Raw genomic sequence first — 14,798 nt, forward strand, 5'->3', positions numbered from 1 at the left:
GGCAGAACATTTCTTAAAAAAATTCTCAACATCCAAAAATAAAGTAATGCCATCATAATTAAATGGCCATAAGACTTTTTTCCACTCAGAGGTTAGTGTATTTCCAAATTTTCATCCGCGAAATTTTAAAAACTTTAATATCTATCATTCATTCAACTTCTGTTAGAATTTTCTATTAAGGTTAAGGATAAAAATATCATTTCGCGATTTTAAGGTCTTCATATTTTTTTAATTTCAGTTACCCTCGAGACTTTTAAAAACTATAGTTTCACCCCTAATCGACAAAGTCAATTTACAGATCATCGGAAAGTCGTCCTCTCCCTCCATCTCCGGCCACCTCTTTCCGTCCAAGCACGAAACCCTACAATTGGCTGACCCTTGAGTGGGAATAAGTGTTTTAGCTATGTAAGAGCTCCTGATAAAAATCCATAATTATACGTGCAACCCTACAATTGGCCGACCCATGAGTGGGAATAAGTGTTTTAGCTATGTAAGAGCTTCTGATAAAAATCCATAATTATACATGCTTATTTCTGTATTAAATTCATAATTATACGTTTTTCATATTTTATACGCATAGAATACAACTGGCCACCCTCCATCAAAGGTCCTTTTGATTAGTCATGTGACTCATGTGCATGCATCTCATCTGGTTGTTCAAAAGGGTACCGCATGGGGTACGCTTGAAGTCATTTTCAAGTACTTAGTCATAGTCATAGTCAAGTCAATGAATTTTATAATGGAAAATGGGGTATGAACTGGAGAAACTTGCCCACAGATTTCAAAATGTTATGAGTTTCCGGATATTACAATACTGGAAATTATTTATGAGTCATAGTCAAGTCAATGAATTTCATATTTCACATTTTGTAGAAATTATTTATTTAAACGTGCATGTTTTTGCTTGCTTAATATTAATTAGACAATATTTATTAAAATTTCATAAAGGTGGCGTTACTTTAAGATAGTATTTTTCAGCATATTTTATTTTAATCTGCTACTTTGGGGGCAAAGGAAAGGTCAAATGGTTTCACGAGCCAATATTTTATGTACAATATCCAAAAATAAAGTATTGCCATCATAATTAAATGGCCAAAAGACTTATTTCCACCCAAGGTTTAGTGTATTCTCAAACTTTCATCCACGAAATTTTAAAAACCTAAATATCTATTGTTCATTCAACTTCTATTAAAATTTTCTGTTAAGGTTAAAAGTAAAAATGTTGTTTAATAATTTAACAGTTTTCATATTTTTTTCATTTGTAGTTGTTCCTGGGACTTTTAAAAACTACAGTTTTATCCCTAGTTGACAAAGTCAGTTTACAGATCTCTAGAAAGTCGTCCTCTCCCTCCGTCTTTGACCATCTTTCTCCGTCCTAGCATGAAACCCTACAATTGGCCGACCCCTTGGGTGGGAATAAGTGTTTTGGCTATGTAAGAGTTTATGATAAAAATCCATAAATATGATAAGCATAATTATATTATACATTCTTATTTACATATAAAATTCATAATTATACGTTTTCCATATTTTATACATTTCTAGTGTTAAACATGTAGAATTCGACTAGCCAGCCTCCATCAATGACGATTGTTACATATTCTCTTCCTACACTTTCTAACGTTAATCCAGGAGGAAGTCTTATACAAACATAATACATGCGTTACAGATTATGTCAAAGGTCCTTTTGGTTAGTCATGCGACTCATGTGCGTGCATCTCATGTGGTACCGTGTGGGGTACGCTTAAAGTCACTTACTGTATGAAGATTCGTCCACAATAACCGAAATATTAGAATTTTCTTCAATGGTTAAAGGCATGAACTGAGAAGATAAAGGCAAATTAATAGAATTTTCTGTATTAAACGCGTAGAATGCGACTAACCACCTCTCTCAATTAGGCTTGTTACATATTCTCTCCCAAAATCTATTGAAATTAATTATCAATAGATTTTGTGTAGTGTAGAAATTCATTGAGAAATACTCAAAGGCCAAAGGACTATTTTCCACCCAAGGTATGTTGCAATCCCAAGTTTTCCCCCTTTATCTTTGATAATACAAAATAGTCATCCATAAGCAGTTAAAATTAACGGTAGTAAGGGTAAAATTGTTATTTTCTCTATAATATTAAAAATAAACTAAAATATAATCTCTTTCTGCCCCTCTAAACCTTAAAAACTAAAAGTTTTCCTCAGTCTAAGTTTTAAAAAATGACAGTTTTACCCTGGGGTTTTGTTTTGAAATCTCCGACATTATCTTCGGCTCTATTACTGGCGGTCTCTCTCCTCCCATTTGGATATTTAATCAGCGTCGGAGGAGTGGTGGAAGACGAAGAGCTCAAAGCTCTTCGTCTTCCCAGACAAAGACGAAGTTGTCATCTTCATCTAGGAAGACGACTGTCTTTCCAGAGGTCTTCTTCTCCCATTTGGATGCCTGCAATGGAGTCGGAAATGACGCCGGAGATTTCAAAACCAAACCCTAGGGTGAAACTGTCATTTTTTAAAACTTAGGCTGGGGGAAAGTTTTAGTTTTTAAAGTTTAGGGGGCAAAAGAGATAAAATTTCAAGGGGTTAGGGTTCCGTTAATTTTAACTACTCATGTGTGGGCATTTGGTATTATCAAAGATAAAGGGGGAAAACTTGGGATTGCAACATATCTTGAGTGGGAAATAGTCCTTTGGCCATATTCAAAAGGGTAGTGTATGGGGTATGCTTGGAGTCATTTTCAAGTAATTAGTCATAGTCAAGTCAAGTCAATGAATTTTATAAGGGAAAATGGGGTATGGACTGGAAGAACTTGCCCACAGCTTTCAAAATGTTATGAGTTTCCGGATATTACGGTACTTAGAAATTATTTATGAGTCATAGTCAAGTCAATGAATTTCAAATTTCAGATTTTGTAGAAATTATTTATCTAAACGGGCACCTTTTTGCTTGCTTAATATTAATTAGACAACATTTATTAAAATTTCATAAATGTAGCGTTACTATAAAATATTATTTTTCAGCATATTTTATTTTAATCGGGTACTTTGGGGGCGAAGCAAAGGTCTAATGCTTTCACAAGCCAATATTTTATATACAATATTATATCTATCAACTAAATATACATATATATACAAAATCATCAGCACTAGCGTCATCTCCTCCATCCTCTCCTCCAAGATTGATGGTTATGTGTAGAAATAATGAAACTTTCCTTATGTAAGAAGGGCTTTTTAGAGAATGTGAGCTGATCAGAGGTGGTGTAAGCATCGGGGACTAGTTTATATATATCTAAATATTCATTTCATTTTCCTATCAACAATTTCCTTTTCTTTTGCTTCTTTAAAAGAAAAAAGATGCGACGGTTATTCTTCTTCTTCTTCATCTTGCATATTCAAGTTGTTTGCTCATCCTCTTCTTCATCACCGATGCTTTGTTCCCCTGAACAAAGTGTTGCTCTACTTCATTTAAAGAATACCTTTTCCCTTGATAAATATGCTTCTGCAGATTGCGACAACTTTAATCAATTTAGTGGGTGTACTAAGACAGAGTCCTGGAAAGAGGGTAGTGATTGCTGTCTGTGGGATGGTGTCACTTGTGATAAACTCACTAGACATGTGATTGGCCTCGACCTTAGTCGGAGCTGGCTTGTTGGCTTTATCAATGAAAATAGCAGTCTCTTCCTCCTCCACCATCTCCAGAGGCTCAATCTAGCTTGCAATAACTTCCTTGGATCGCAAATCTCACCCAAATTTGGTAAGTTCACCAAATTAACACATCTAAACCTTTCTCACTCCAATTTGTTTGGCCTAGTTCCCACCGAAATGTTTCTCCTATCTGATCTTATTTCACTTGATCTCTCCAACCTTTACCTAAGTATGGACCAACATGGTTTCAATAAGCTCTTGCAAAATTTAACGGAATTAAGATATCTTCATCTTGACTTTGTTGACATGTCTACTATTTCAATTGGTTCTTTGGTAAACCTGTCTTCTTCTTTGATATCCCTCAACCTTTGCGATAATCAAATGCAAGGCAAGTTTCCAAATGAAATTTTTCTATTTCCATTTCTCCAGAGGCTAAGATTATCATCAAATAGAGACATGACAGGTAATTTGCCAGAGTTTAATAAGAGCAGTTCTCTCAAAATACTGGATCTCTCTATCCTAAGTTTCTCAGGAAAATTACCTGACACATTTGGCAATCTTGTGTACTTAAATTATCTGTCTCTTTATGCATGCAATTTCCATGGGTCACTTCCACCATCACTCGGAAAACTTACCAAAATCACCTATATGGATTTGTCAGCCAACAGTTTTACTGGACAAGTCCCAATTTCAGTATCTAAACTTGTCCAACTCACTTGGCTATCTCTTGAATATAATAATTTTTCTGGAAGTTTTCCAGATGTTTTGTGTAATCTTAGTAAATTAGAGACTATATCTCTCTCCACTAATAATTTTAGTGGTCAGTTGCCAACATCAGTATTCACCCTGAATGGACTTCTTTCTTTGGACTTTTCTTTTAATCAATTTCAGGGTCAGTTTCCAAGTCGGATAAGTGGTCTTTCATATCTACGTGTCATCTGCTTAGAAATAAATCTTCTAAAGGGCAGAGTACCAGCATGGCTGTTTGCTCTGCCATCATTGGAGAGTTTATATCTTTCCTACAATAAACTCACAGATCTGATTGAGCAGTTACAACAGGTTGGTCCAATAAGAGATGTTGATTTAAGTGATAACGAGATTCATGGTCCAGTTCCAGATTTGTTTTTTCAACTTTTGAGTCTCAGTTATCTAAAACTTGCAAACAATAACTTCAGTGGCAATGTGCAGTTAGAGATGCTTTCAGAGCTTAAAAATCTAACAAGTATTGATCTTTCATATAATGCGTTTTTGTCATTAACAGGAAAGGTCGTCTTACCTCAGCTTGCACAAGTCCTTTTATCTTCTTGTAGCATAACTAAGGTCCCGATTTTCTCAGGTACTTCAAGTTTACGAGTGCTAGACCTTTCCAATAACACAATCTCTGGTCGAATTTCCCAGTTAGAGCTTGGAAATTGTTCCCAATTGTATTACCTAAATCTGTCTCACAATTTGCTTACCAGTTTTGAGTACATTCCATCCATGGTCGACCTTACACTTGACCTTTCATCCAACATACTCCAAGGACAACTTGTGGATCTACCAACTCGGGTTTTTTTCTTCTCAGCCTCAAACAATGATCCGACTGGAGAGATCCCTCCATCATTTTGTAATTTGAGCGCACCTTACTCTCTTGACTTTGTCCCATAATAACTTAACTGGAAACATTCCACAATGTCTTATGAACAGTAGTGTGACGCTCGACTTTTTGAATTTGGCAATGAACAATTTCCATGCAGCATAGGATCTCTGACGTTTCCCAGTCCATGTGGTGTGAAAACTCTTATGCTTAATGACAATCTATTAAAGGGACCATTACCATCATCTTTGGTTAATTGCAATATTCTGAATAGTCTTGATGTTGGGAATAACTGGATTAATGATAGCTTTCCAAATTGGTTAGTAAATTTTCAAAATCTTAATGTACTTGTTTTGAGATCTAATCAATTTCATGGTCCCATTGGCAATTCCAACACAAGATTTTTCTCCAATTACCTACGAGTATTGGACCTCTCTCACAATCATTTTTAGGGTATTTTACCAGCAAGTTTTTTTAATAGCTTTGAAGGTATGATGAGTGGAGGCATGAAAGTTGTCGATCTCTATTACATGCATTCACATTATGGTTCATATTATTCAATAACGTTGTGTCTAAAAGGTGTTGAGACCAAAATAGAAAAGATTTTATCAATTTTCACAAGTATAGATCTTTCTAACAACCTGTTTGAAGGGAAAATTCCAGAGGTGATTGGACAGTTCAAGTCACTCAGATTACTCAACTTATCACATAATAGCTTGACTGGTGAAATACCTTTATCATTAAAAAATTTGTCACAACTTGAAGCATTAGATCTCTCTTCCAACCAGATTCTTGGAAAGATTTCTATGCAATTGACAAGTCTAACATTTCTTTCAGTGTTAAACTTGTCTTACAACCATCTTACGGGAAGTATACCCCAAGGAAATCAATTTGATACATTTCAAAATAATTCATACATTGGAAATTTGGGCTTGTGTGGACCACCATTGTCTGACAAATGTGACAATGACAAGGCATCGCCAACAATAGACCAAGAAGAAAGGGATGCTTCAAATTGGTTTGATTGGAAAATCATTTTGATGGGTTACGGATCTGGATTTGTAATTGGCATATCTATTGCATACATTGTGTTCTCAATAGGAAAACCTCAATTTTTTGTGAGATTGATTGAAAGAGAGCATCCAAGAAATGTGGGAAGGCTGAATAGACGACGTAGAAGAAGAAGAAATTAGAAATTGAAAGTTGCTCCTCAGTTTTGTAAGTGCTCCAATCCTCTTACTATTATTTTTTTTTATCATAGTGAATATAGCTAGCTAAAAGGCTATTGAAATAATGCTTTTTTTTTTAATTCTAGACTTTGAAGCGTTAAATATTGCATTGAAGAGTGGTTTTTTGGAGCAGAAGTTGCGGAGAAATTGTAGATTTTTATTTTAGAAGCAATTCAATAAGCAACTTTGTTTCTGTTTCGGACTGTTATGCAAGAGCATATAGTTCTTGTTTATCTGTTGTTTTTTTTTTTTTCCTTTGTAAAACTTTACTTCCCTAGAAGGAGGGCTTGAACCTCCGACCTTGTTTACCTGTTGTCAAGTATTTGACAAACTATGAATATTTATGTTCACATTTGATTTTTTTGTGCATAAATCTGTCTTGTTATATGTGTGCACATAGCTGCATTTTTGTTTGAATATTTGTACGTGATTTTTCATTTAAGTACAATTTACAATTTCTTTTGCTTGTATTGATTTATTATTTGTTGTTTAAGTATATGGTCATGATTCTATGTGTCACTCACTGTTTCACTCTTGTTGAGTATTTATTTCTTGGGCCGACTAGTGCGAGGGTTGTTGCAGTGCAATCCACAAGCACGTAGCAGTGTGAACGCAAGTTCAGGTCAGGTTCAAGGTATGCAGCAGCAATGTAGGGATGTTCAACCCGTCATCCTGCAGTGTAGAAAGGGAGTTCAAGCCACGGGATGCAGCGGCCAAGGTTTTAGTCCAATTCTACAATATTCTTTCAAGTGGTGCTAAATGAGTCCAAGGGTTATGATAGCCACTTGTACATGAATCGTTATCCTTATCACCATGAGCAGCCAACCAAGGGTGGCAGAGCTTTGGGAAGGGAAAAGTCACCATTGTATACTTAAATTTGGCTTTTTTTTGTTCATATATAATGACCTCTTTAAACAATTTTTTTTTCAATCAATCTTCAAGGAATACAACTTATATTTTTCCAGTAACTTTCATTTGTGTTATCCTTCGTGTTTTTGTGTCTTCAAGAAATAATCGAATTGCACATTTGGGCTTTGCTAAAGAAGATCAAGATGTCTTTTATCTAGGGGACAATAATCAAAAGTCTTGCTTTGTTAATATAAACAAAACAATAGAAAGAAACAAAAAGAGAAAAAAAGTTCTGCTTTAATTCAATCCCTTGGAAATCATTATAGCTCAAGCCTAATTAATTGATTTAATTCAATCAAGGAGGGATTTATCTTACCAACCAACTTTAACCTCTCAATAGACACTTTAAATAAATAAATCAAACGTTGGCAGATGACAGTGGAAGACTCCAAGTCTCCCGGTATTGAAAAATTTATGTTCCTACATAAAATATGTAAAAGTATGACTGAAGATTTTTGTACTGTTGAATTATTGAATAAAAAGTAGTGTAAATAAAGAAAATATTTACAATTATTTTCTTACAAAGTCTGTCAACTCAAAGGCTCTCAGATGATAATGGAAGACTTGCAGTTTTCCTCTGTTTATTAGTTGAAAAAGGTAAAGGTTTGTTCCATGATTTTACATTGTTGAATTATCGAAGAAAATGTAGTGTAAAAAAGAAATCAGATAACGTTGTACAATAATACAAAAAACTATTGTCTACCAAGATAAAACTATGTTTGATTCATAAGCAAATAGATAAAATTCCAAAATCATATTCAGAAAAAGAGATGACTAACTATGAAAGTTCATATCAGATTGTAAACAGGTTTAAGGCCTGAACCTTGCTATTGGATCCCTAAGAACATCTAAGGCTCGAAACTTGCTATTGAAATTGATGTTAGATATTGATGGCATCACTTCAGCAATAAAGGAGTGTGAAAATAACTAAGGCCAATATCAATTAAACCACATATGTCAAAAAAGCGTCCAAATATAATGAAAACCAAAAGTTTTACCTTACCAGTAACACACAGAAACTCTCCCACTTTATGCTTTCCCTCGATGCTTCTCAGGAAAACGAGTGCCACGGAAGAATCTCTTCAGAATGAAAATAAATATTCTTTTTCTATTTCTAGCAACATCAAGATCGTTATCCATTATCTTCAGAAGTTACTTTGTTGTCTTCCACCTCACAATCATCGCCTCAACAAATGAAAAAGAACAGCCAGCTCTCATTTCCCTGTATGAGAAATGGCAAATGTAATTAATATAGGAAAAAAATCACCATTCACAATTTAATTATATGAACAGTTTACACATAAAAGATGAAGTATCTAATGCATGTGTGTGTATGTCTTGAATGTTCAAAAGTTCTTTGAGCGTGCATGTGACAACGAGAGAGAGAGGGGATGAATTGAATACCTCAAAAATAAAGTTTACAATATCTAGAATCCAACCATCGAAAGGCAGATGTGCTGAGAGCTATAACGTATTTAAGATAACAGGATAATACATCAGATTTAGAGATGAAGTAATAACAATATGAACAATAAAAAGATACATTCACCTAATAAACATAATGAACAATATAGAACACTAGCTAAAGCTGATATAAATGAGTACATAAATCCCCACAGATCAAATGATTTCTATGTACCCAGTTAATAACAGTGAACAAGAAGTTCTGTAAAAGTGTAAACAACGTTATTATAGATGAGTTACTGATGCAGTAGCAGAGATAAAGAATGGAAAGATTAGTAGAGATAGAGAAAATACACAAGATAGATAAAGAACAGACTGGAGAAAACAGCAAGAAATGGAAGAAAACCAGAAGAATTAGGAGAGAGATGGAAAATCCTATGTGGAAACTAATAATCATATTTACTTATCAATTAACCATGTCAACAATAACAACTGAAGCCTCTATTCTGCAGGCTTAAAGAATAGAGTCTTAGTTCTAATCAAATACAAAGTAAAGTCTAAAACAACTCAACACAAAATAAAACTCTGAAAATATCCTTGACAAATATATCTCTAAGATAATTAAATCAAAGACTTAATAACCTTAGACCAATCAGAGAAACTATCTACATCTATGTCGCAATTCTCAACCATAGAATCGCAGAGAAATGCAGTTTGAGCTGCTAAAGGATTAATCATTTCAGAGCTACACTTGGTCTCATCATACAACTCCACTGAAGGAGAGTTACCCAGAATGATGGATGGAAACCTCTTACAAGCCATGGAAACATCAAAATCATCCATAGCATCATTATGATTCATAGCAGATTGCTTTTCGCCTCCTTCATTCTCAATCAAATCATTAAGACTATTATAAGCCTGAAAGTTGACACATGAAGCAGAATCGCATGAGCACATGCTACTAGTTAAAATATACGCTGTAGACCTTAACAAGTCACGCAGAACCATAAATGAAGACGGAATTATCAGAACGACAAAAACATGCTCTTTCTCCTAAGGATTACAATAACAACATGACTTTTCCTGGCATTTACTGTACTCAATAAAGCAAAAATATAATTTCATCTTAAGGACAGAGCACCTGAAATAAAATACACGAAATTTAAAATAAAAAATAAAATAATCCATTAAACAATCAACACAGCAAGCACACCATTGCCAACTGACATACATATACGTTCACCTTATTAAACAATTTGGACCAACCTGATAAGCTTTTCGAGTCATAACTGACTACTTCCACCAAAAACTTTTCAGCATATTTATGCTTTCATCGATAACACTTTAACTTGACCAGGTCCTAGACCTCTTTAGACACTTTAACGATCTAGATGCTTTATTTATTTCTCTTTTTGGTGCTACAGGTTGTGGATGTGGGAAGTTTGGAGCTAGTACACATTTTCACAGCTTGCCATGAGAAGAATGATAATACATTACCACCAAAGGAGCCTACTATAACAAAGATGTTTTCTAGTTATGATGGGCAATGGCTAGTTTCTGTTAACTGTTTTGGGGATGTGTATATATTCAATCTCAAGATACAATGGTTTCTTCAACAGTCTCTTTACTTACCCTGCGTTCCTTTTAACTTTTATAGTGATTTGATGTACCATTGTACTAGTGATATCCTGCATAGATGTCTAGCCTAATCACAAAAATATATCTTTGTGCTTATTCTGAGACATAAATGAAAGTTACAACTAAATGTTTCTGACTAAAAAACATATTCTTGTAACCAGGAATGTTCAATGAAATGTTGGGTCACTTCAGTTTGATCGTTTATGAAGTGAAAATTTTTGAAATAGTATTAGGTCTTTAATGTGATGTTATTTATGTTGTTGGACATGCTTGATATTTTTCTTCACCTAATATTACTGCAAAAAATATATGTGCTTGTGTGGAAGGAGGCTGACCAATCTTCACTTCAAATATGTCTGTTTGAAGCCGTAACTGAATTTATAAATCTAGTTGTGCATCAAGCGTAACTTGTCTGAATATTAGTTTTGATTTCTCTTGGATTTAATTTATTTTGGTTTGGTAGAACAGGCAACACTGGTTCATATCAAGAATGGATGGTGCTTTTGTTGCTGCCGGTGGTTTTTCTCATCGGAGTGGAAATTGTTAAATATTGAGGTTGTTTTTGTATTTTACTTATTCAAGGCAGTTGAACTTTAGAATGTGTGATGATCCATAATTTTTGGTACTTTTGCTCAGTCAAGTATGGTTTGCATTTAATGTAAGCATGGCTTCATTGTTTTAGTGATGTTAAAAAAGCCTTGTATTATGAACGAAATAGAATCAGAAAAATACAGCAGAAAATTCTCTCATATCTTCCTCTATTTTTCAAGTTTTCCTTCACTTTACAACTCTGCTCTGGCGTAACTTTCTTAATCTGTCACTTGATCTTTTCTTCAGCATTTTAATACTCCTGATCTTCTTTCATTCTTATACTTGATAACATGGTATCAGAGCATTATTGTTCTTAAAGGGCTGTGTGGTTGAAGGCTCAAAAAATAACAATTCCTTGAACTGTGTTTTTTCTAAAAATTTATGGCTTCAACATCTTCTTCTTCCATGTCACCTCCAGTTTATAATGGAGAAAACTATCATATCTGGGCTGTTAAGATGAAAGCTTACTTGAGAGGTGCTGGCCTGTGGCAATATGTTGAGGAGGAAAGGGAACCACCTCTTTTAGGACCGAATCCTACTCTGAATCAGTTGAGGATGCATGAGGATGAAGTGGCCAAAGCACCCAAAGCTTTGTCTGTGATACACCAAGCTGTTACAGATGCTGTCTTCTCCAAGATTGTGGCCTGTGAGACAGCTAAACAAGCTTGGGATAGGCTAAGGGAAGACTCCATGGGAAGTGAACGTTCAAAACAGATGTTAGTTTTGAACTTAAGAAGAGAATTCGAAGTGTTGAAGATGAAGGAGACAGAGAATATTCAAGAGTATGCTGATAGAGCAATGAAAATTGTCAACCAAATTAGATTGTTTGGAGAGACTTTAACTGATCAGAGGATAGTTGAGAAAGTACTCGTTAGTATTCCTGAGAGATATGAGTCAAAAATATCCTCACTTGAGGATACAAAAAATTTTTCTGAGCTCACCATATCAGAAGTAATCAATGCTCTAAAAGCTCAGGATCAAAGAAGAGCACTTAGACAAGAGGAGTCAGTCGAAGGAGCTTTTAATGCCAAGCTGTATGAGAAAAAATCTGGATATAATTCCAGTAAGAAAAATTACTTTGAGAAAGGAGGAGATAAAGGTAAACATAGCAGCGAAGTTTCAAAAAGTGGAGAGAAAAAGGGAAAATACAACCCTTGTCCTCATTGCAAAAAAAAGGGGCATTTTCCAAATCAGTGTTGGTTTCGGCCAAATGTAAAATGCAGATTATGTGGACAGCTTGGTCATATTGATCGTGTGTGCAAAAACAAAGCTAGAAATCATCCAGTGCAGCATGCTCAAAATGCAGAAAAGCAGGATAATGAAGGAGAAAACCTGTTTGTTGCCTCTAGCTATGCAAAACAAGATGACAAATCAGTATGGTTGATAGATAGTGGCTGTTCGAACCATATGACCTTTAATGCATCAATTTTGCAGGACTTGGATACTTCCTATTCATCTAAAGTGAAGATTGGTAATGGAGAATTGTTGGAAGTTAAAGGAAAGGGTGTTGTTCATATTCCAACTCAAACAGGTACCAAAATCATTAATGATGTTCTTTATGTTCCTGGAATAAATCATAACTTGCTGAGTGTTGCTCAAATGGTTGATAAGGGTTATTCTTTGCATTTTGAAAACAAATCATGCTCAATTAAAGATCAAGCAGGAAATGAATTGATGATAGTTGAAATGCATAATAAAAATTTTGAAATAAGTTGGATGCAATTGTGTGACAATGTTTTACATCATGTTGAGTTTAATTCACAATTATGGCACAAAAGATTTGGCCATTTCAGTTACTCAACTTTGAAACAAATGCATGCCAAGCAAATAGTTTTAAAAATGCCAACAGTTGATGAGGTTGAAGATGTGTGTGAAACTGGTCAGTTGGGTAAACAAGTTAGATCTCCTTTTGCAAGCAGCAACTCTAGAGCTTCTGAAAGACTGAATTTAGTGCATTCAGATGTGTGTGGACCTATGAGCATTCCTTCCTTAAATGGAAGCAAATACTTCTTGCTATTTGTTGATGACTATTCAAGGTTCTGCTGGATTTATTTTATGAAACAAAAGACTGAAGTTCTGAATTTGTTTAAGAAATTTAAAGCAGAAATAGAGAAGCAATCCAGTTTCAAGTTGAAAATTTTAAGAACTGACAATGGAGGTGAGTATTCCTTTAAAGAGTTTGCTGATTTCTGTTGTGCTGAAGGAGTAGTGCATCAGTTCACTGCCCCTTATACTCCACAGCAGAATGGAGTTTCTGAGAGAAAGAATAGATCCATCTTGGAAATGGCTAGGTGTCTCATGTTTGAGAAAAAACTCCCTAAGGAGTTTTGGGCTGAAGCTTCAAACACATCAGCATATTTGTTAAATCTACTTCCTACCAAGGCTTTAAATTATAGAACTCCTCATGAGTTATGGTATGGAAACAAACCAGAGGTGGATCACTTGAAGGTGTTTGGTTGTCTATGTTATGTGCATGTACCAAAGGAAAAAAGAACAAAACTAGATGAAAAGGCTGAAGTAGGAATTTTTATTGGTTACAGCAGCCTTACTAAAGGATTTCGAATTTATAATCCTAAAACAAAAAAGGTTGTGATAAGCAGAGATGTAAAATTCAGTGAGCTTGCAGCTTGGAATTGGGAAGCTGATGAAGAAACAGAACAACCTTCTGGAATTAGGCCCAACTTTGATAAAAGGTCTGAAGATGAATCTTATTCCAGTGATGATGAGAATGTTCCTGAAACTAGAATGAGATCTCTTGAAGATGTTTACAACAGGTGTAATATGGCACTAGTTGAACCAAGCTCTTATGAAGAAGCTGTCCAAAGTAATGAGTGGAAGACTGCTATGGATGATGAACTTCAAATGATAAATAAAAACTCAACCTGGACTTTGGTAGAAAGGCCTCAAGATCACAAAGTGCTTGGAGTAAAATGGATTTACAGGACCAAGTACAATCCAGATGGGTCAATTAATAAGCATAAGGCAAGATTAGTGGTGAAGGGATATCAACAACAATTTGGAATTGATTTCACTGATACCTTCGCTCCAGTGGCAAGGTATGACACCATCAGACTTTTGACTACTTTGGCTGTTAATTTAGATTGGAAAATTTACCACCTTGATGTAAAATCGGCTTTCCTTAATGGTGTTCTTGATGAAACCATTTATGTTGAGCAACCAGTGGGGTATGTTGTGAAAGGTAAAGAAGATGGAGTGTATAAATTACATAAGGCACTCTATGGCCTCAAGCAAGCTCCAAAAACTTGGTATACCCGAATTCATAATTATCTACTTAGTCAAGGCTTTTTCTGCAGCCTAAATGAATCCACTTTGTATGTCAAGTATGGAAAAGGTAAAGTAAAAATGGTTGTGTCTCTGTATGTGGATGACTTGCTGGTGACAGGAGGAGACTTAAGCTTCATTTCAAAATTTAAAGACAATATGCAGTGTGAATTTGAAATGGCAGACTTAGGTGTGATGACATATTTTCTGGGAATAGAGTTTAATCAATTTGAGGATGGCATTTTTATTTCTCAAAGCAAATATGCTTCTGATTTGCTTAAGAAGTTTAATATGCAGAATTGCAAGCCTGTGACCATTCCTCTAGTTGCAAATGAAAAGTTTAAAGACAAGGAATCCAGTGATTTTGTAGATGTCACTAGTTACAGAAGCTTAATTGGAAGTCTTTTGTATTTATCATCCACTAGACCTGACATAATGTTCTCTACCTCTTTGCTATCAAGATTCATGCAGTCACCTAAGTTAATTCACATGAGGGCTGTTAAAAGAGTCTTGAGATACATTAGAGGGACAACAGAGTTT

General features: G+C 34.9%; 1 protein-coding gene across 1 annotated transcript; it reads left to right on the top strand.

Moving 5' to 3' along the window:
* Window positions 1-3,410: 3,410 nt before the first annotated feature.
* On the top strand, window positions 3,411-5,276 carry LOC123213635 (receptor-like protein 6). Its single transcript, XM_044633106.1, has one exon. It carries the CDS (start codon window positions 3,411-3,413, stop codon window positions 5,274-5,276), a length of 1,866 nt encoding a protein of 621 aa, XP_044489041.1.
* Window positions 5,277-14,798: the final 9,522 nt, after the last annotated feature.

Source organism: Mangifera indica, chromosome 4, assembly GCF_011075055.1.
Source record: "Mangifera indica cultivar Alphonso chromosome 4, CATAS_Mindica_2.1, whole genome shotgun sequence".
Classification (NCBI taxonomy): Eukaryota; Viridiplantae; Streptophyta; class Magnoliopsida; order Sapindales; family Anacardiaceae; genus Mangifera; species Mangifera indica.

Excerpts from the sequence above, each read along its gene's own strand:
- LOC123213635 (XM_044633106.1), top strand. The coding sequence starts at position 3,411 with ATGCTTTGTTCCCCTGAACAAAGTGTTGCTCTACTTCATTTAAAGAAT.